The sequence below is a fragment of the Schistocerca serialis genome, chromosome 1 (assembly GCF_023864345.2).
Source record: "Schistocerca serialis cubense isolate TAMUIC-IGC-003099 chromosome 1, iqSchSeri2.2, whole genome shotgun sequence".
NCBI lineage: Eukaryota > Metazoa > Arthropoda > Insecta > Orthoptera > Acrididae > Schistocerca > Schistocerca serialis.
The window spans coordinates 922,519,856-922,543,095 of NC_064638.1; the positions used below are offsets into that span (position 1 = coordinate 922,519,856).

A 23,240-nucleotide genomic window follows, 5' to 3' on the forward strand; every position below is an offset into this window, starting at 1 on the left:
ATTCCTTTTAAGCGGTTTTTCAAAAATTGAAAATGTAAGCCTAAATGGCAGGTGGGGGATTAGGTTCCCAATCCTCCCGAACGATAGTCCCACGCCACAGCCACTCGTTCGGTGGCGTTACGTGAACAACTGAGATACAAACGGCCAAATCCTTTCACCAGCAGGTGATTCCAGCTTCATGACCATGCACCTGCGCAAGCGCTACTCCTGTTAGTCAGGAAGCAAATCACTTGCTCGACCACCGGCCTCACTCGCCTGGCCTTGCCCCCGACGAAAACAAGCCGTGATTACTTTGAAACATTGTGGCTACTACGACGTCAGCTCTAAAAGCGTTCGCCGGCCGTTGCGGAAGAGCGGCTCTAGGCGCTTCAGTCTGGAACCGCGCGACCACTACGGTCGCAGGTTCGAATCCTGCCTCGGGCATGGATGTGTCTGATGTCCTTAGGTTAGTTAGGTTTAAGTAGTTCTGACGACCTCAGATGCTAAGTCCCATAATGCTCAGAGCCATCCTAAAAGTGTTCACGGAAAAGGAGTTACCAAACTGTCTTCAAGGGGGAGTAGGCAACTGCTTTCGGCGTTCACTGTTAACGTGTCAGAGAGGCGCCACAGTGGTTGCACCCTGCCTTCGAGACTAAAACGTTGCCTTTTGCCTAAACCATTTACGACAGGATGATTTCTCACAAATGTCAGGACTCATTTCCATCACCTACTTATCCAGTCCAAAATTACGTTCCGTCTTTAATTAACAACACTTTGGAGGGTGGTTGTGCGGGGGGGGGGGGGGGGTGGGAGAGGTTGGGCGCCGACAACATTCTTACATTTTGTCAACCGCTTGTGAAATTCTAGAGTTGTCCTCGTTATGTGAGATACTCTGTGGGGGGAAATGGTCTAAAATGTCACAGGAGGGCGAAACGAGACAGTGAGCGCTTCGTAAATGTACTGGATCACAGTATGTTAATCTAGGGTTTACTTGAATGCTTTTGATGGCTACGCTTCACCTACTGCTTCCATTTGGTGGAATGTGGCAGAAGAAAGCTTTCCCGAAGACAACGAAGCTAATATTCCTGTTCAGCATCATTTCAAATTGAGAACTGTTAACGATTGACCGTGAGACTAACAATAGGCATTTCTGTCTACAGCAAGATTTTGTTCGTAAGCCTTTCGAGCCTATGACCAAAGATTACGTTTGTGTTACAGAAAATAAAATGGCACAGAAATGCAGTTTTGACCTTCTCCTTCACACGCCGTGTCAATGTTTCGAACACAACAGTTCTGCTTATAAAAAGACATTTACAGATTAAAAATGTTACTAGTAGCTACATTTGCTATTTTTTAGTCTTTCTAAAAGACTTTTTAGAGGTAGTGAAAATGAACACTTACGGAATCAGATTGTCAGGGAATGAAAACGGCAAAAAATCTGTCATTACTATCGTTAACGAGGGTGAGACTGGAAGCATAAAAGCGTCTTTGACGTGTAAAGTACTCCACGAAACACTAAGGGCATTTGTATGCGGCAAGCAGAGAAATAAATGAACTTCCTCCCATAATAAAGAAATCCATCCCATCAACATTTGAAGCTCCTGGAACTCATGACTATAACAAGTGATCCACAGAAAGTGCTGGCATAATCCTTAAAGAGCTTTCTCCATACCATTCCCCTTCAAAAGTGAGAGATAGATTTCCAACTCTCAAAGCAGTACTGTGCTTTCTCAACGTCAAATCTACAAGTATAGAGGAAAAAAAGCGTCAGAAAAGAGACGAAGAACGGAAAATCCAACTTAGCAGCTGCGAAGCAATGTTTGGTCTTGGTTTCACCATGGGAAGGAGAACAAGAAGCACATATAAATATTTTTACTGATTATTATGAGGATTCAACTTGTTTTTACTGCTGCTAACCAAAAGGAGGAAATGTGTGGTTCAGATACATGAGCTATTAAAAATAGAGCGATAAAAATTGTGCTAGGTTTCTAAGCATAAAATATCCTCAGCTTTTTCGATGAGATTCAGGAGATGAACGCTGGCGAAATTTTAAATGTGAATGTCAATTTTTAAATTCCTGGATGGTACAAGATATCCAGAGGCCGCAAAAAACCTCGCTGTTGAGCTCCCTCAGTCCACACTCACAGATACACACACACGTTAACCAATGGGGACACTAATTATTTTAGTTAAATTCATCAAGCATATCCTACTGTAAAAACTTAGAGTAGCGTAAAATTGCGTTTACAAAATTTTACCTGTGATAAGTGGGCTGGGAAACAAAAATGGAATTTCAGTGCGTCGTTTTAGCCACCTTCTGCTGACTGGAAGTTATAATAATAATAATATTAATACAATAATAGACGATGTTAAATAACAAAGTCCGCTTAGTAATACAGAAACTTAATAGGCTAGCTATTGACATTACAATTTTATATTGTAATTAAGAAATTCCTGTTTATTGTTGAAGGAGGGAGGAATTAACCAGTAATTTAGTGTTTGTTCGAATGCTTAATCAGAGAGATCTTGAACAGTTAGTCTAGGCTTAATGAAGAATTTGTGCTCTATGAGTTCATAGGAGTGTCCGCCCCCGGTAGCTGCGTGGTCAGCGCGACAGAATGTCAATCGAAAGGGCCCGGGTTCGATTCCCGGCTGGGTCGGAGGTTTTCTCCGCTCAGGGACTGGGTGTTGTGTTGTCCTAATCATCATTATTTCATCCCCATTGACGCGCGAGTCGCCGAAGTGGCGTCAAACCGAAAGACTTGTACCAGGCGAGCGGTCTACCCGACGGGAGGCCCTCGTCACACGACATTATTATTATTATTTAGTTCATAGCAGTGAAAAGCCTGCGTGAGGTATAATGTGTAAACGTGTCTATTGCTTTCTATGCTGTAGCAGTGTACATTTTCTCTGGGTTTTGCTTCTGGTATCTGAATTAAAACGTAACACATGCATGTAAGTTTACTACCGTCTTAATTTATTGTTTAGAAAACAAATATACGCAATGTGCTTTATATGACGAACCCATAATTACCCTAATAGCTTTGTTCTGCAGTTTTAAGATGTGATGCACATGGATAGAGTTTCCACATAAAATAATAGCGTACGGTATTATGCTTTGAAAAATGCAAAACGGGATGTTCCAACGTAGATTTTAGATAAACACTTTATAAAGGTGCACAAAATTAAATTAAATAAAAAGCAATATAATCTTACACCCTCTGCTACGCTACTAAACAATCAGCACTGCAGTAGCAGTTTCTGATTATCCTTGTCAAAGAAACTCTACTACGTCTGGACTCCCTATCTTAGCTCTGAGTGAGTATTTGAGAAGCAAAATGGTCATTGTTGAGTGGCGACCGGAGATCTCCCGACCGCGAGCTTTACGTACTTCTCTAGACGTACACCCCAGGCGAGCCTCCGCCGGGACACACCGCTTTCGAAGTCCCGTGGTGTCAGGGTTTCGACCCGTTGCCAGGGAAACCAGGCCGAGAAACTGCAGCCTGCGAAGGATTCCGCTGCGGCCTCCCGCTGCCTGCTGCAGCCGTACGGAATCTCGGGGTGCAACGCTGGTTATGACATAAGCTCCCCCTGCTGCTAGCCTCGCCGGTGGTTGGGTAATGAGCGGCGACTCGGCAGCGCTGGAGAAAGCCCGTCTCGCAAGGCACGGAGCGGGGCACCGCCGTTTCCCGCGCCGCCACAGCCACGCTTTTTGCCCGCTGCCGGGCTCCGCCATTTTCCCTCCACGTCGCGAAACCTTCGCCGCTATCTCGCCTTGCGCTCCGCCGCCATGTTTCCACGTCATCCATGGAGTTTCAAGCTATAAGCGCTCACAGAGTCATCCGATGAGCCACATCTCCAAATCTGATTACTTGGTATGTGCGTTACGACATTGTATTTCACCTCCCCGTGATTTTTGTTAGGGTGTCTTGTGCATTAGTCACTAACATCACGTTTGAAGCAGTTCTGTGCAGGGCGTTCTGTGCGAATTTACTCGGCAGAGTTGCCTACCTTGCTCTCTGTAGGCGCACCTTTACTCCTGCTGGTTCAACACGCCGGTCACTGCAAGGAGACCGCTTCTGCCCGCACCGACTTCGTCCAGATTAATGCTGTAGAAAGGGCTTGGCCACGAATGAAAGTGACATAAGTGAGAGCTCTAGACGACGAAGCGTTTAGAAAAGAAATAGCATTTTTGACGGGGGTAGGGCAAGACATGAGACATTTGTGTTAGTGTAGTTTCCAGGAAGCGGTGGTTACAGTGGAAAGAGCACACACGAGTCGAGCTCCAATGCGAACCATTGTTTTGTTTTCAATTTTTACATTACTTCACTGCAAATAAACTGAAATGTACAATACATTATATTTCATCATATTTTCATAAGAGCCATGAAGAAGAAATGCAAAGGAAAGTTTGAGTTAGCAATTAAATTTCCAAGAAGGGATTGTACTAACAGCGTCCACGAGGACTCTGCGACTAACTTTCAAGAAGGATTTGTAATTACAGCGCATAAGACTTCATATTCCATTAGTTTCATTTTGGCTTTCTAGAAGCGTTACGAGTGCTTTGCTGCAAACTGTGCGATGAGAGATAAACTATAATTAATATAAATCAATTTTATTCCTGTACAGAAACTTTAAAACAACTGTGTAATAGTGAAAATGCAGCGTTTACAACGTGAGCAAGATGCCAAGAAGATGACTTGTTCCCTGTCTTACGATGAGTATCATCACAGGACATGTAAATCATCTGCTATAGAATAAGGAAAGGATCTAATTTTATATACGGCCTTGCCGCGTACTTTTACAATCCTATGCTCGAAACTGATTTACACAGTCCTTGTGGATGCAATCCATTAATGTAAATTTATTTTCTATCCCAAATTTTCCTTTGTCTATCAGCTGCAATTTGCATGAAATCCTACGACGCGAAGTGGCCATTTCAATGCTCTTCAATAACTTTCAGATGCCTTGACCACACTTTTTATTATTTCCAAAATCGCCCTATGCGTTTCGACATTCCGTCATTCTCAAAGGTTACAAAATACAGCACAAAACTGGCATCAGAAGATATGAAGATGTGTTACATTTCACCATTGATTAGAGTCATAGTATTATGTGTAGAACATGGTTTTCTAACCTACAAATATCATGTCACTCATATAGAATTGTTCAATAGTTACATTGTATCACGTTAATTTTCTCAATTACAAAGCAAGTCCAAACTGCTAGAAAGGAACAAATCGGAAACCAATTAAACTACTAGGCGGCGCTAGATACGTGATTCTAGGTGCATTTGTTTGCTCACAACTGCAGTTTCATCATTACACCGTATACAACAATTTCATCAGTGAACAATTCATCAAAATCACTTTACAGGGTTTTAAAAAAACGTATTTTTTTTACGAAACAGTGCATAACAGATCTTTTGAATGATCGAAAATAAACTGGAAGAAGCCGCTGAATGGCAGCCAGGGTATATGGGTAAAATTGTCCCTTGACATACAATTTTTGACTACGTACAGCGAATAAATTACTAGCATCAATAAGAATTTACAATGTGTAGAAATACCAGTTGAGGCATGTAGCAGTCGCCTATGAAGAACAGGTGGCCCCCATTCAATAGGGGTGAGAGTGTCACTGATATAATACGCGAGTTGGGGTGGCAGTCACTGAAACAAAGGCGATTTTCTTTGAGGCGAGATCTGTTTACGAAATTTCAATCACCAACTTTCTCTTCCGAATGCGAAAATATTTTGTTGACACCCACCTACGTAGGGAGAAATGATCATCATAATAAAATGAGAGAAATCGGAGCTCGAACGGAAAGATTTAGGTGTTCCTTTTTCCCACGCGCTATTCGAGAGAGGAATGGTAGAGTAGTAGTATGAAAATGGCTCGATGAACCCCCTGACAGGCACTTAACTGTGAACTGCAGAGTAATCATGTAGATGTAGATGTAGATTCAGTGCCTTTCCGCCAATGGAAGCAAATGCTTAAAAGCCATACAGGAAATCCGAACAATTTGAGAAGAGACGTTGGCGGAAATGGAAAAACAGAACTTTCAAGTACACTTTGTTGCGCGCCACAAGCTATTACTCTATTAATACAAGTCACGCGTCGAAATGAAAATCTGCTGTTTATTCTTATCTCGAGAGACATACAAACGTTGATGTCCTTCTGACGGCTGAAAGATGCTGTACTACCACGTCACACACCAAACACGTTTAATAGATTCTCCATCTAAATAGCGCCAAGATCATTTATCATTTCGCTCTCTTACTGTGCTGAATCACTCCTTGTCGACTTCGCCGGTTACAATGTTCGTTACTATCAGCAAAGCACTCAAAATCTCGTAAATGTTTCCCTTGGCCTGGTTTCACAGCGGATCAAGGAGTTAGTGACAGCATCTTACTTCTAAACTGTAGTCTTCGAAGAACTGAATTGTATTTTGACTGTGTGGTATTACGTCATTGCTATAAACTGCGTTGCGCCTGCGTCTGAAACATTATATTCATTGAATTTTGTTTCTGTTTCAGATATAGGCCTCCAAGATGTGCACCTCTCTGGTAAGTACATGGTCACCAAGCAGCAGCAGTTTGTCACTCCATCTGTGTTCCCTTGCTCCCGTATTGACAGAGCATCAATAAAAACATATCACACTTTCTTTCCTTTCCTAATGAATGCGTGAATTATTCGGGAAAAATCAATCGATGTTTTAAAAATTTACATATTGCCAATCACAACGATGTGACCGTCAACAATGGCTGTATAATAATTTATTATGTCACGATCGCTTAAAATATGTAATACTCTCATTAACGGTTTCGGCATTAAGTTGCTATCTTCAGGTATGATTAATCAACCATAAAGGATCTTCAGAATATACAGGTTGCCCAAGGAGGAATGGTCAATATACAGGGATGTGACAATAACAATCAATCAAAGCAAAAACGTGTAGAAAATGTGGGCTCTAAAACGCATACATTAAGATGAACACTTCTTCATCTTTTATAGTGTGAAAAAAATCTCTTCCACTGCAAGCTCTTTGCTTTCCATATTTTGGGGCGAGGAAGTATGGACTATAACGAGGAAAAAATGTATAGCCTTAGGAGCTATGAGCACTTGTTCAGTAAAACTGATGTTTCAAATTAGCAAAGATTAACAACTGCCCATAGATCTTAAGGTCTGCTCTTTAGAACCCATGTTTAGCGGACATTTTTTCTTTTTTTGGTCCGTCTATCATCCCTCAAAATATCGAAAACAAAGAGCCTGCAATAGAAGAGATTTGTTTCGCAGTATCGAAGATAAAGAAGTTCTCACGGCTCTTTGAACGCATGAAAACTGGCGATTTTCGTGATTTTTTTCAAGTAAAATAAAAAGGAACGCTGAACTTGATGAGATGATTTCATTCCTTAGACTTTTGCTCTTTAACAATCATTTCTGTGTTCACAACGGGTCTCCCCTATAACTGCTGCACCAGGTGGAAGGACCCCTTGCAACAGGAACATTGGTCATCGACGGGCAATCTCGAGACCCTGCTATTGAAACAGTAACAAAATAATTTTGCACAAATCATTTTCAATACATTTTCTATCAGCATACACATGATAACTGAAAATCATTAAGTTGTACTAAAATTGTGACATGTTGAAATAACGTCATTTTCTTCGCCCACAAAATCGAGACAGCAGCGCGCAACGAAAGTACACTTTTGAAGATATCGTATATCGGCTGTATACCCTGATGGAGAATTCAATTTAGAATTTCAGCATCTAATTCCGATCAAAATCGTATGTACTGTTCTCAAGTTATGTTTCCTCACAGTTTGTAAATACGGTATTGAGAAAAACGTGTTTAAAATTATGGGTTACGTTTTTTGTAGTTAGGTTAAACATTCCTCTAGTCAGAGATCCTTAGACCATACAGCAATCCTTCCACATCCCAAAGGAGATTCTTCTCCATCTTCTTCGTAGCCATGGTGGTCCTGCGGACCTATTTGACAGCTTCTATTATCCGCTGCTCTGCTCGTTCGATTCGCATTTCGTCCGCTTTTATGCAGAAGATGTAACAGGCTAGTCCGATCTCAAGTTCTAGCAGCTGATAATTTCCATAATTTCTCTTAGGTCGCCATGGAAATTACATGCTGCAACATTGGTCGCGATGCTGATTTTTTCCCCGTTGTGAATGGTTTTCGAAGACACTTTTTCACAAATCGCCTTGAAACTAGAGTATGGAGTTTTTGGCGAACCTAGGATGAACACTAAAAGTAGACATCAAAGAGAATATTTAACCCAAAAATTTAAAAAAATGATTTTTATAAATTTTCAAATAGGTCTGGGAGCCCACGTTTACCAGACTATTTTGCTACGAATGATCATTCCCGTCATATCTCTGAATACCGACCATTCCTCCTGGAACACCCTGTACAACACTTGCAGTTACACACTTTTAACACCGAGCGAGGTGGCGGAATGGTTAGCACGATGGACTCGCATTCGGGAGGTCGACTGTTCAAACCCTCGTCCGGCCATTCTGGTTTAGTTTTTCCGTGATTCAGGCAAATGCCGGGATGATTCCTCTCAAAGGGCACGACCGACTTCCATCCCCATCCTTCCCTACTTCGATGGGAAGATGACCTCGCTGTTTGGTCTCCTCCAACAAATCAATCAACCAACCACCAACACTTGTAACACTTGACGTGTCAAATATATCAATGATTGTATATCATATCGTTACATGGCAAGAAAAAGTCAAGAAACACGGCATCAATATGGGCGCCGATACGGACTGCTTTCTGGGATTCTAACTGCAATTGTATATCTTACGATGATTTTTAGTGGGTTAATCACATCTGAAACTTGGTGCCGAAATCGGTAATGTGAATATTACATATTTTTAAGTGATCTTGAGGTAATAAAATATTACACAAAAACCAACAAAGTTAATCTGCTGGCATTAAAATTGCAACTCCAGGGAAAATATCAAAAACTGGAATTTTATTTATTGTGCGTGTACAGTATGTAAGAAGGATAATTGACTAAATTTGTTGAGAATTTGATGGCATACAGGATGCGACATTCAGTATTCATAGTTGCCACCTCTGGCAGCTACAAATAGCTGCATTCTATCAAGACATAAAACCGAACTGAGACTGGATGACAGATACGGGTACGTCATTCCATGTTGCGTCACTCCTATGCCACAGTTCATCAATCGTAGCTACTGGTGAGTGATGACATGTCAGTCTGTCGACAACCAATCGCCAAATGGTTTGAATGGGTGAGAGATCTGGAGAACGTACAGGCCAGGATAACAGCCGAACATCGTCTATACCGAGGTAGGTCAATGCAGCACAGGAAACATGCAGTGCCGCGTTATGTTGTTGAAAGACAATGTCTCGGAGACGGAGAAGACAGGGCACAGTTCCCGGCCTTAACACGTCAGAAATGTACCGGATGCTGTCCAGATGATCTTCTACGTCAAGCAACGGTGGTCGAGTTTGTAAGAAATGGCTCGAATGGTTCAAATTGCTCTAAGCACTATGAGACTTAACATCTGAGGTCATCAGTCCCCTAGGCTTAGAACTAAGTAAACCAAAGTAACCTAAGGTCATCACACACATCCATGCCCGAGGCAGGATTCGAACCTGAGACCGTAGCAGCCGCGTGATTCCGGACTGTGAAGCGCCTAGAGCCGCTCTGCCACCGCAGCCGGCAACCAATGGCATTCCGTGTCTTAAAGCCAACGTATGACGACGACGAATCAAAATGGCAACATATGTTCTCCTCGGGGTCTCCATAGACGACCATCGTGGCACTGCACACACCAACAGAAAGCGTCTGGAGGTGCGACTTGTTGCCATTGCCGTGTTGAGTTTTGTGTCTGGACATACCTGCCGATGCGCCTCCCTCTGCCGCTGCGTAAAGGGAACCGCAACAATGGTCACCGCGCTGACAGCCCGAGGTGCTCCTGGCGTCGTGCTGTCGGTGTGGGTACTTAGTGCAAACAAGACCATTATCTGATTCAATGTACGTGACGTGGGTGTACAATCCTGCACGGCCGAACGCTATTGACGCGTGGCAGTTGAGATCCTGCGAGGTACTGAGTATGGCTTTTGGGACCCCATAGATTCCATATTCGAGTGACAGTCGTGGTATCCCGACCAAAGCGAACAGCAGTATCGCAGAACGACAGTGTCGATAGGCCACGATCCTCTCTCTGTCGAATTCCGACACGTGCTGGTAGACTTGTTCTTTCTTACACGAGGCGTAACACGATCTTTTTACAAACAAACAACATTCAAAAGAGATTTCTGAATGAGAAACCCGCTACGTCATCTTTTCTTCTATACAGTATGTAGAGGCGTTATTCCTACCTACGATAGGCGTTCAGTAAGTAAGGCACCACTTTTTTTCTTGACCCTTTTCGGTTAAAAGAATGCGGAATTTGTTGTGGAACATAGCGGAATATTCCCGCTTCAGCTCTTATAGTTCCATGAAATTCCTATAGGTGGCAGCGCTATAAGTAGCCTTCAAAATCGCGTCTGTAACGGAGGTGCGTTCCAAGCGGAGAGTTTCTTTTGGTGGATAACCAGAGCAATGCAGATATTCATAGGCGCTTGCAGAATGTCTGCGGAGACCTGGCGGTGAACAAAAGCACGGTGAGTCGTTGGACGAGTTACCTGTCATCATCGCAGCAAGGTCGCGCACACCTGTCCGTTCTCCCGAGTGCCACCCGGCTCCACACAGCTGCCACTCCCGCAATGTTCGACTTCAGCGTGTTCGCCACCACAAAAATGCAAACCAACTTGTCCTTCTCCGTGACAACGCAAGGCCTCACACAAGTGTGCGCACCCGAGAGGAGCTCATAAACTTCACTGGACTGTTCTTCCTCATCCATCCTACAGCCCTGTTCTCGTGCTTTCCGACTTCCATCTGTTTGGTCCGATGAAGGATGCACTCCCTTGGAAGCAGTACGTCGATGATGGGGAGGTTACTGATGAGCAAGACACTGGCACCGACGTCGACCAGAAGAGTGGTACCGTGCCGGAATACAGGCCTTGCCAGTAATCTGGCGTACTGCTGCAGCACTGAACGGGGACTAAATTGAAAAATAGAGTTTTGCAGCCAAAAGAGTGGCGAATAATGCGGTGCATTGGAATCCTGCTTTCAGAAAAGTGCGTTACATTATTTACTGAACACCCCTCGTACTTTGTGTGGTTGCTCTGAGATGTCAATTACTTGCAATTTCCACGCATACGCGGTTTACATTTATTGGATGCCAGTTTCTCAGTGTTGCAATTTTAATGGTCAATTGTATGTCAGCGCTCACTGCAACTATTATGCATTATTCATTCTTTCCGCTTTTTCTTGCCTCTTTTTGGCGAGCATTTGTGTGTTGCAGGAGCAAGTAATTTACCTTTACTACTAACGGGAGTCCGCTATAGTTCGCTCTCTGATACATCGAAACTTGGCAAGGTGATGGAATGAAAGTAAAGGGACACTTATTTTGACTTAGGTGCCAACACACAATAGCTTCCGACTAAACGACGATCAAAGTTTGTCAAGACTTCATAAGGCTACTTGCGCAGCGTGCAACACAGTGCGCTGGCAACGCACTCGCTAAGAGCACAGTCTCAAAATTTTCCACCTTGTGTCCAAAGTCATTCGTTTTTTCTTTTGTTGTCGTGGAAGTATGTGACATTAATATTTTTTTAACATCGCGATATACGATGAATTAATGACAAAAAATAGTTTTTATTGTCACACTTTCCGAGGATTAACACCTTCCATAAAGCTGCCACCAACAATTTTCGCGTCTCTCCAAGAAATTATTGACAAATTTTGTCCTCGAGTCTATAAAGACGTAAACCAATTAATCGAGCAACATCAGAATGTATACGCAACAGCCACAAAATCTGGAAAGCCCACAAAAGAAACCTATCATCAGTTTCTCGGCAAAATTTTGCGATTTTCCTTAAAAGTGAAGCCGTTTCTGTCAGTTATTGTCTCGTGGTATGGGCAAAACGATCCCTCCTTATCGATGGGCTGTTTGTCGATTAAATCGGAACATCGAAATCTTCCTTAAAAGTAATTCCGCCAAAGTCTAAGCCGTTATGTAAACACTGCGACATATACTTTTACTCAAAGGTGAAGAATACATTAGTCAATTCCAGAAGTGTCCTGCTCTCACCGCACAGTAAAGGGAAATCTCGAGCAGAAGCAGTGCAATTAAAATACGCACCTTGATCCATAATCAATTCCAGCCTCCAGCTTTCGAGGAAATAGACACACGTATTTTATCGCTAAATTACCACCAGATCACGAGGTTGTTTTCCTAACGTCTATCAGACAACAACATGCAATGTGGTGTAAGTGCCTTCGCAAGTTGGTCGTGGTGCAATTTTTGTTCTTAATTTTCAGTTTCTGTTAATTATATAACATTATGCAAAGTGAATCACCTAAAAGTTTAACAGCAAATATTGTGGAAATGGAAAGTGCTATTGACGTGCGGTTACCGCAGAATGGATTGGTGGTCTGGAGATCGTATTGTTAACCAATCAACAGATTGTAATAATAATTAGAAAATGAATTTTTGTGTAAACGTACACTGTTTTAAATGGAACAACGCCTACTGACATTAACATACTAAAGGCAGGGTAAATCAGAATGTCAGTGGCGTTTCTTGCAGGTTTGTACTGCGACTCGTTTACGAGATACTATATTTTAAAATGTTCCCACACCGACACTTCTAGAATATCTGTTGTAGCTCACACTAAATAACAACGCAGGTGCATACACTACTTATGTGGTTTCAGACCAGTAACGAGACAGCTGAACATCGCAGCAGCAACACACGCTCCCAATCTAGTGTGGTACGACTGCTGCACTCGTGCTAGCGTTTCAGCGGAGATGTACGAGCAGGCTGCACTAATACGTTGCTGCATATCATCGGCTGTAGTTGACATGTCCTTGTTGACAGCGTCTTTCAGCTTTCCCACAGAAAAAATAACTCCACAGGAGTAAAATCCGGGAATTGGCAGGCCAAGGTACAGGTCTTTCTGCGTCCAATACAATGATTTGGAAAAATTCATGAAAACATGCTGTAGTACTTCGTGCTCTATGGATTGGTTAGCCACTATGTTGGTACCACAGGTTTCCCCTAGTCTGTAGAGGAATGTTTTGTAGCATCCGTGGAAGATGGCTTGTTAGGGGGCTGCGATACTTCTGCGCGTTCAGTGTTCTGTCTATGAAACACGGGTCTGTGAGCTGATGGTTTCCTATCCCACACCAGTCATTTACACTCCATGAACGCTGACGTTCCACCTGACGAAGCCAATAGTGCATGTTTAGGCCATTCACTAAACAAGATATATGTTACATCTGGAGTATCCTGTCTTAATGTCCATGTACAGAAATTAACACGATTTCCATAATGGTTTCAATGCAGCTCTTAATGGAGAGAGATGTGATAGATATGGAATCTGGGTAGATGGAAAATGCGTACGACACTTGCCTGACTCATGCCACTTCCTCGTGCTATTGCGCGGCAGGTAACGTATGGATCAACTGCAATAGCAGCAAGAACATTAAGTTCACCCTCTTTGTCGTCATTAGCTTCCTTCTGTTACGTTGTCCAGGTGCTACATTACCACTCTCACGTAACTTATTGAGGAGGTTGATAAATAACTGCCGAGGTGATGGACGTCTATTGGGATATCTTGCCGCATACGCCGTACAAAAATGAAGTGCATTCTTCCTACACTCCGTGCACCATGAGCATGTCGGCTTTTTCTGCACTGGTAAATCCCATCGTCGACTCACGACTGTCACATACGAACTGACTAGCAGGTCCCAATTCGCTCAAGCAACACACAAGCTCATTGAGAACAAAGCAACATCTTACCTAGCAACTACGCGGGTTGAATGGCACAAACAAGTGACAGTGTGAAAACTTTTCAAAATACGATATCTGGTGAACGACTCGCTCTACAATCCTGCAACAAACACCACTGACATTCTAATTTACCCTACCTTTAGTTTGTTAACGTCAGTGGGCATTATTCCATTTTCAAAAGGGTTTGTTTGCGCAGGAAATACACTTTCAAAGAATTGTTACAATCTGTTGATTGGGTAACAATACGAGCTATGAAAACCACACATCAGTAGCACTTTCCATATCCGCAATATAAGCGGTGCAAGTTTTAGATGATTCACCTGTATAAGATTTGTGGTGATATAAACTATTTTTAATTAGATGTAAAATGCTTATTTTTTGTCAATAATTCCACTGCGTTTCACGATCTCACAAAAATAGTGATGTGACATACTTCCGTGACAACAAAAGAAAAACGAGACATACGATTGGATTTAAACACGGGGCACGAAATTTTGAAATTGTGGTCTTAGCAACTGCACTGCCAACTCACTTGGTTTTACAATCGCGAGTGGACTGACGAAGTCGCGTCGAAAGTTTGGCCGTAATTTTTTCCAAAACTATTGAGTGTTGGCACCTAAGCAGAGACAAATATCCCTTCGTTTTCACCCTTTTCTCACCATGCCAAGTTTTGACTGCATCAAAGAGGGACCAATGACGAGTTCTCTTTATAAGATAATGTGATTTACATATAATTAAAGACGAGATCAGTAACAAATTCAGTTTGTAAGACTCTGCAATATTTAATATCTCGCAGTCAAAAATGCCATGAAAGGTAAGTAACCAACAACAGACTTCAATCGCTCTTTAGAAGAACAGATTCGTATTTATGTAAGTCTGCAGGCTTTCGTGGCCTTTGTTACTGAAGTTAAAATCTTCTGAGTTATTAGGCCGCGTCATGTTTCTTCTAAAATGTTCGACATTTCGACCCCTCTGCTGGGATCTTCCTCAGGATCTTTTGGTGTCCACTACTGTTCAACACCAAAAGATCCTGAGGAAGATCCCAGCAGAGGGGTCGAAACGTCGAACATTTTAGAAGAAACATGACGCGCCCTAATAACCCAGAAGATTTTAACTTCAGATTCGTATTTAACTGTGAGGAGAAGAACCTGAAGGTTCTAATGCTGTTTGTGTGGTTGAGAAATCGGCTTTCGGGCTACGAATTTCTCTCAGAGTAAACCTTTTGTTGTTGTAAAATATGGTAGCTTAGTGAAAAGTCAGGCCGTAATAGAGGACATTAGATCGACTCTCGACCCCGCAAAAGTCTCTGTCACTACAGCACAAAAGATTTCGAGTTTTTTAAGTTGTCAGATATAGACCTTCTCAGCGTTTTCTCTGTAAAAGCAATGTGTTGCTTTTCGGTTCCCTTCAATCGATTTTGTATATGTGTGCCTGCCGGGGGAAAGGGGGGGGGGGAGGATTACACGCCACACCACTCCACATGGCTGTTAGCAGACCTTCATCGATGTCACTGCGCTACAAAGCGTGTTATCTGTGTTATCAAGCAAAATGTTCCTCTTACTACAAAGAACAAGTCTCCATTTCCACGTTTTCCAACAAAAATGAATGAACATATTAGCAAAAGATTACATTTCATGAAGGATTGGTATTATTATTTCTTCTTAGCTCCGTGTTTCCCCACGGTTATTAAGGAACCTGTCTGTATGCAGAATGACATCGTTTCAGTTGATGTCCGACGTACGTGATAACAATAACATCGCAGCACACACACGATGGCACACTGATGAATGTATCGGACACTTATTGCAGGGAAATCCGGTTTCTGGTGGCTCGTGCTTTCCCCAATCAATATGAAACAGTCTTTGGCGTTTATTACCGAAAAAACCGAAAGGCAAATGCTACCCACATCCGGCTCACAAGCAGCTAGCGTCAAGTCCTTCATCACTTTCCTCTATTCCTGGCATTAAAGCCCATACAAACAAACGACTTTTGCAGATAACTCCATTTCCGTTTAAGCTGAGCCATAGTGGGTATTGTAGAGAACCTTGACCATATATTAACTGAATATAAATACAGGTAACAGCGTCCAGTAATTTAGTATATAATTGTTTATTTCCATGAACTAGTCTTCTTGCCTTTTGAGTCACGTTTGTTGGGGTTGCAGGCCCGCGATGTCCTTAGAAAAAGGCTGAATCCTCCGCGAGTGCTTCAGCAGTGTCAAAGGTTTTCAAGAACATCGTCTTGTTGCCCATCGCACTACGAACTGACGTTGTTGACCGCAAAATGTGTGGGAATCAATGCCTCGAGAGAAGGGGTAGCTTTATTGACACCCTTTGTGCCAACTCCTGAGGCCTTTCTCATCTCGATACTCAGCGGTGGTGTGTCTGAAATGTTTTGCTCTGCCACCTATAAGAAAACGTCGTGATCTCCACCACAAAGTCGTCAAAAGGAGGAGCGAAAATAAAGGTGAAGAGGGGTTGTGACGACCTTCCCGTCGTATGACACATCCACGGTTGGTGTTAGGCATAATTTTGGTGAAATTTGGTGCCAATATGACATTAATCCACCTTACATCTTGTATTAACTTCTAAGCTCTGGTCTTTTGTTTCGCATGTGTGGACACTTTGCTGCTTGGAGCGTTGCCGAGCCCGAGTGTGACATCGCAGGGTGCCACGCTCTTCCAAGGGATGGCGGTTATCGCTTAAATAACCAGTTTTCGGTGTATCGGTTTTTTCCACGCCAATTTAACCTGAATGTTACAGCCGTTCAAAATAACCGGTTTCTGAAATAACCGCTATTCGGTTTTCTTATTCCTCTTATTTCCTGTAATAAACACTGAAATCGAACAAAGATTGAAAAACTCTTACCCTCTCAGTTTCAAGGTACGTAGAATCAAAATATTAAATTAAACGGGCAAATAAAAGAAAAATTAGTCCATCCACCTTTCGCTGCTTTTCTTGAAAAATAATAAGTGGTTGAATACTACAAAAAATCAGCGCCATTTTCCTACTGATAATTTTTTTGAGCTCTGCTCAAAAACTGTGTTGTAATCAGGCATCATGCCACTATTTGGGCATTACGAATAGTCAGTGCTAAAAGGTGAAAACTGATGTTAAAGAACTCTGTTTTTCTTGTTGATATATCCGTTTTCAAGGGCTTCAAGCAATTATGTAGAACACGCAGCAAGCAGATAAGCTATTTTGTATTTTTATTGTATACTATGAACGAATTGTTAAGTTTTTAATTTATTACTGTCAGCATAATTTCCTTCGTCTTCTATTATTTAATAGAAATGACAGGTAAATGTTTAATCTTTTGAAGCAAATGAAGCATTGTACTTCGTTGCTACGGCACTTCGTAAAAGTAGTTCCAGCCTAGGGTTGGTGCTATTTTGCAATATATCAGCTGTCCTGCGACTTCAGCGAGAAGTTACGATATAAACCAGGTGGTGGCGAGTCTTGCAGACTGCACGTGCACTCGTATCTTAAGCCGCGACACACAGCAACAGATACATTATTGTCTCAGCAATACTGTATCAATTTGTATGCCATGTGCTTGTTGATAGTTTCAGTCGGCATTGCTATCAAAATAGCACAGATCACTATTTCGATTTCTATAATGAAGCAATATTTCTAATCAATACGAATAAAAATTACTCCTTTTTAATGACTTGTTGAAAAACGAAAAAAAATAGCCCTGCTTCTATGGTTAACTGATATTTCTGTTTTTTTTCCTACTCGGTTATTAGTAAAAAAATAAAAGAAACACTTGTTATAACCGAGATCAAACAAATACCGAAAAATACCGGTTATTCAGAACTACGATACCGGTATCGATTTTAACCGGTCGGTTTCTGCCAACTCTAGTTCTTGCAGGATAACAGAAGAGGTTTGTTGGCAACTTTGAGACAAATTTCATACTTCTGCTTCGCAGTGTGAGACAATTAAGGGGTTTCGAAAAACGGATCTTTTAACTGTTTGACGTACAATAGTTAAATAGGAACGTAACGTGTTTTCGTTTCGGTGACTGTGAAACCTCCCCTTAAAAAAATTTATAAGTTACTATGCTGGTAAACCCCTTACGTTATTTGATTTCCAAACAGTTGAACAAACTGAACGTACTCAGACATTTCTCTCTTTACTTATTCTGATCATCACTAAACTGACACACAATATTTTTAGCGCAACGCAATCTGACTTTCAATAATCCCTACAAAAGAATGGCCGTGACTAACAATAACCTATACCTTTCATGAATCACTTACCTCACAAAAATCTTCGTTACTCGAACTACTGCAATACAGCGAGCGCCAATACTGCCAGCTAAATAAAAGATTCTAACTACTGAAGGCACTAACTACTGATAGGCATAGTTAGCAAATGAAAGATTTTGATGCCGGCCGGTGTGGCCGTGCGGTCAAAGGCGCTTCAGTCTGGAACCGCGTGACCGCTACGGTCGCAGGTTCGAATCCTGCCTCGGGCATGGATGTGTGTGATGTCCTTAGGCTAGTTAGGTTTAATTAGTTCTAAGTTCTAGGCGACTGATGACCTCAGAAGTTGAGTCGTATAGTGCTCAGAGCCATTTGAACTATTTTTTTGAAAGATTTTGATAGAGAACAAACAATGTATTTACCTTAATAATATTCAAAAGTCATCATATATATATATATATATATATATATATATATATATATATATATATATATCAGTTCATGATATACAGTATTAGAAATTTACTCTTTCTGATGGACACACGTCCAGATCATCCGCTCTCAAAACTCCGCCATCTCTCTCTCCACATCCACCACTGCTGGCGGCCCACCTCCAACTGCGCAACGCTACGCGCTGTTCACATCCAACTGCCCAACACTACAATAGCGAATATTCCAACAATGCCAACCAGCCACAGACTGCACACAGCACAGCCAGTGATTTTCATACAGAGCGCTACGTGACGTTACCAACATAAAAACATAAACAGCCTAGTTACAACTAGTCTGCGAAGGAAAACCAAGGTCACTGATTTGAAGTTGGCCGTGAATGAACCGCGTGGAACGATGGTGAATCGAGCACACGTCGCAGGCCGGTTCGACGATGCCGTGCCGCGTAGGCAAGAAGCACGTGTGGAGGAGTCGAGCGCCGGCAGAAGAGCAGGCGTCAGCGCCCGGCAGGGGTCAAAGAACGGCCGGCACGCGCGCCGCCCCAGACCGCGGCGCGGCCAGCCACCCCCGCCACCTGCTGCGCCTTCTCGCTGCCACGCACTTCGCAACATGACGCAACGAAGGACGGCAAAAATTAGAACGCGGCGAAAGGACTCGTAAGCCCATTCTGCTCGAGCAACTTTATGGTCAGCTCCTAGAGTAATCGTTTTGGTTGCGCGTCATGTGCTTGTAAATCGACAGCCAATTGGTTCAGTGACATCAGTGTCGAATACAGAGTTCTTGAGTATGCTGCAGAATGCGCATGCGCAGAATCAGGGAACTGTGACGTTGTCCGCTAACATCGGAAATTACCCAGTTCTGACCCTGCTCACTTATTTGTTTGTTTGCTTTGTTTCGTGACACATTCCAAAGGTAACACCAGGGCCTGGAACTTGTCATGCCAATGTTCTTCCACAAGAGAGAGACCAAATACGAAGGGTCCTCAAAAAGTTAAGTTACACAGTATAATTGCAGGCCAAGTAACTTTTATTGAATGCCGCACTACAGTTCAAAGTGACACAGCTATGTGACACATTTTTCATCATAGTCACCAACTCTCGGTAAACAACGAACGAAAAGTTGTACCAATCTTTCAATTCCTCGGACGGTGTTTGCTTCGTGATACATTACCCGTGTTAAAATGGACCGTTTACCAATTGCGGAAAAGGTCGTTATCGTGTTGATGTATGGCTATTGTGATCAAAATGCCCAACGGGCGTGTGCTATGTATCCTGGACGACATCGTCCAAGTGTCCGGGCAGTTCGCCGGATAGTTACGTCATTTAAGGAAACAGGAAGTGTTCAGCCACATGTGAAACGTCAACCACGACCTGCAACAAATGATGATGCCCAAGTAGGTGTTTTAGCTGCTGTCGCGGCTAATCCGCAAATCAGTAGCAAACAAATTGCACGAGAATCGGGAATCTCAAAAACGTCGGTGTTGAGAATGCTACATCAACATCGATTGCACCCGTACCATATTTCTATGCACCCGGAACTGCATGGCGACGACTCTGAACGTCGTGTACAGTTCTGCCACTGGGCACAAGAGAAATTACGGGACGATGACAGATTTTTTGCACGCGTTCTATTTAGCGACGAAGCGTCATTCACCAACAGCGGTAACGTAAACCGGCATAATATGCACTATTGGGCAACGGAAAATCCACGATGGCTGTGACAAGTGGAACATCAACGACCTTGGCGGATTACTGTATGGTGCGGCATTATGGGAGGCAGGATAATTGACCCCCATTTTATCGATGGCAATCTAAATGGTGCAACGTATGCTGATTTCCTAGGTAATGTACCGATGTTTCACTGCATGACAGAATGGCGATGTACTTCCAACACGATGGATGTCCGACATATAGCTCGTGTGCTGTCGAAGCGGTATTGAATAGCATACTTCATGAGAGGTGGATTGGTCATCGAAGCACGTTCACCTGATCTGACGTCCCCGGATTTCTTTCTGTGGCGAAAGTTGAAGGATATTTGCTATCGTGATCCACCGACAACGCCTGACAACATGCGTCAGCGCATTGTCAATGCACGTGCGAACATTACGGAAGGTGAACTACTCGCTGCTGAGAGGAATTTCGTTACACGTATTGCCAAATGCACTGAGGTTGACGGACATCATTTTGAGCATTTATTGCATTAATGTGGTATTTACAGGTAATCACGCTGTAACAACATGCGTTCTCAAAAATGATAAGTTCACAAAGGTACATGTATCACATTGGAACAACGGAAATAAAATATTCAAACGTACCTACGTTTTGTATTTTAATTTAAAAAACGTACCTGTTACCAGCTGTTCGACTAAAATTGTGAGCTATATGTTTGTGACTATTACAGCGCCATATATCACAAAGCGAAAAAAGTGGTCCAACTAAAACATTCATATTCCTTTACGTACTGCACGAATATGTAACAAAAAATGGGGGTTCCTATTTAAAAAACGCAGTTGATATCCGTTTAACCTATGGCCGCGCCATCTAGCGGGCCTACCATAGCGCCATCTGGTTTCCCCCTTCAAGCTAGACCAGTTTCGTTCTTTGTAGCTTTTTCGTTTGACCCTTATTTCGTGAGATTTTTGGTCCGGTCACTATCATTCGACCTCTCTGTATATGGAAGAGGGTTTGTAGGCGTGTTTTATCCTATACCTGACGGACGCAGACATGTGGACATGTACTGCTGCGATCGAGCAGAAGAACGAAGAAGCTGGGGCTAGTGCGCTAAGGAGGAGAAACGCAGCGCTTACCAGGCTGTGGTGAACGTGCGGCGGCAACGCGAGGTCGGCCGGTGGCTGCGGAACGGCGAACCGTCGCGTCGCCCGCTGATAAGGCGGCGGCGCGGCCGGCACACCTGCTCAGAGATAGCGGGAAACCACGCTCTCCCGCTCCACACTGCACACACAATACGCTGCACTGCCTAGCTTCCAACTCGCTCTGCTGGTACGCCCTCTTCTCCACTCATCGTCTCATCTATAAGTAAGAATCAAAGACAAGAAATGTATTCGCGATGTTTGGGCACAAACTGACACAATGGAACTTTTGACTGGACACACAGTGAGGTCTCAAGGAGTCGTCAACTTGGTAACGAACAGTCGTGCCGGAGAAGGGGGGGAGGGAGGGCGATCAGGTTCTCAAATTATAGTGGGTTTTACATTACTACTTCACCGTTTGCCAACGTGGACCACACTTACGCTTTCAACTCTCAGGAGCTGCGTTCAGCAGCAAAGTATGCTGAGGACTTCACTCTACAGTTAAACATGAACGATGAATTTAGACTGCAGTCAGTTGGTTCACTGTTATCATCATCATTTGCAGCAGGAACAGCAAGCCGGCCGCTGTGGCCGAGCGGTTCTAGGCGCTTCAGTCCGGAACCGCGCTGCTGCTACGGTCGTAGGTTCGAATCCTGCCTCGGGCATGGATGTGTGTGATGTCCTTAGGTTAGTTAGGTCTAAGTAGTTCTAAGTTCTAGGGGACTGATGATCTCAGATGTTCAAGTCCCACGGTGCTTAGAGCCATTTGAAAAATGGCTCTGAGCACTATGCGACTTAACTTCTGAGGTCATCAGTCGCCTAGAACTTAGAACTAATTAAACCTAACTAACCTAAGGACATCACACACATCCATGCCCGAGGCAGGATTCGAACCTGCAACCGTAGCGGTCGCTCGGTTCTAGACTGTAGCGCCTAGAACCACACGGCCACTCCGGCCGGCAGAGCCATTTGAACCAAGGAACAGCAATCTCATGGAATTCAATATAGAACATCCTTGGTCGGTCTGTATGTCATCCGAATGCATGACTGGGTGTACTGCCCACCTCCAGTTCATTTTAACTAGTGTTATATATTCTGCGCCAGTCTGTTATTGTCTCGTAATGATGCCCAGCATAAAAGTGTCTATTACTTGATGAACCATCACTTCCTGAATGGTTTTCGCACTAAACGTCTATGCCTCGGTCACATACATCAAAACTGGTGCTACACCCCCACTGTAAACTTCCCAGGGAAGAAAATTAGTATCTCCAGGGGAAAATTTGTAATGTTGTTTGATAATTGTATGAACAAAGCATGGTACACCAATTATTTTTACTGTGGTAAGCGGTTTCATCTAAATCAGTTCTCGATCGTAGCTATCCTTTTCGCAATATTTGTAGACCTGAAGATTATCTAATTTCGCCGAAACCGATCACTATCGTACCGAGTTTTGTTCACAAAACTATAAATTTTTGTTTTCAGACGCTTTCATAATTGGAAAATATTATACCTAAAATACTCCAAGCAATAATAACTCTTACGCTCTGAATATATAGTTCAAATGGCTCAAAGCACTATGGGACTTAACAACCGAGATCATCAGTCCTCTAGGCTTAGAACTACTTAAACCTATCTAACCTAAGGAAATTACACACATCCGTGCCCGAGGAAGGATTCGAACCTGCGACCGTAGCAGCAGCGCGGTTCCGGACTGAAGCGCCTAGAACCGATCGGTCACAATGGCCGGCTCTGAATGTATAATTTCACTGACTGGTTCAGCGACTTCATCTATAATTTGTGTCGACGTGCTCATAGTACGTTGTTTTAGTTCTGTTTTAATACATTTTCAGACTTGCTTTCAAACTTTCAGTTCTAAGTTCTGCCATTTGTTGTTAC

General features: G+C 43.0%; 1 protein-coding gene across 1 annotated transcript in view; it reads left to right on the plus strand.

Moving 5' to 3' along the window:
- LOC126412396 (uncharacterized) overlaps nt 1–23,240 on the plus strand; it is an 833,005-nt gene that overhangs the window by 596,786 nt on the left and 212,979 nt on the right. Inside the window, exon 3 of the mRNA XM_050081978.1 lies at nt 6,516–6,545. Within this exon, the coding sequence (XP_049937935.1) occupies nt 6,516–6,545 (30 nt within the window). The remainder of the gene's footprint in view (nt 1–6,515; nt 6,546–23,240) is intronic.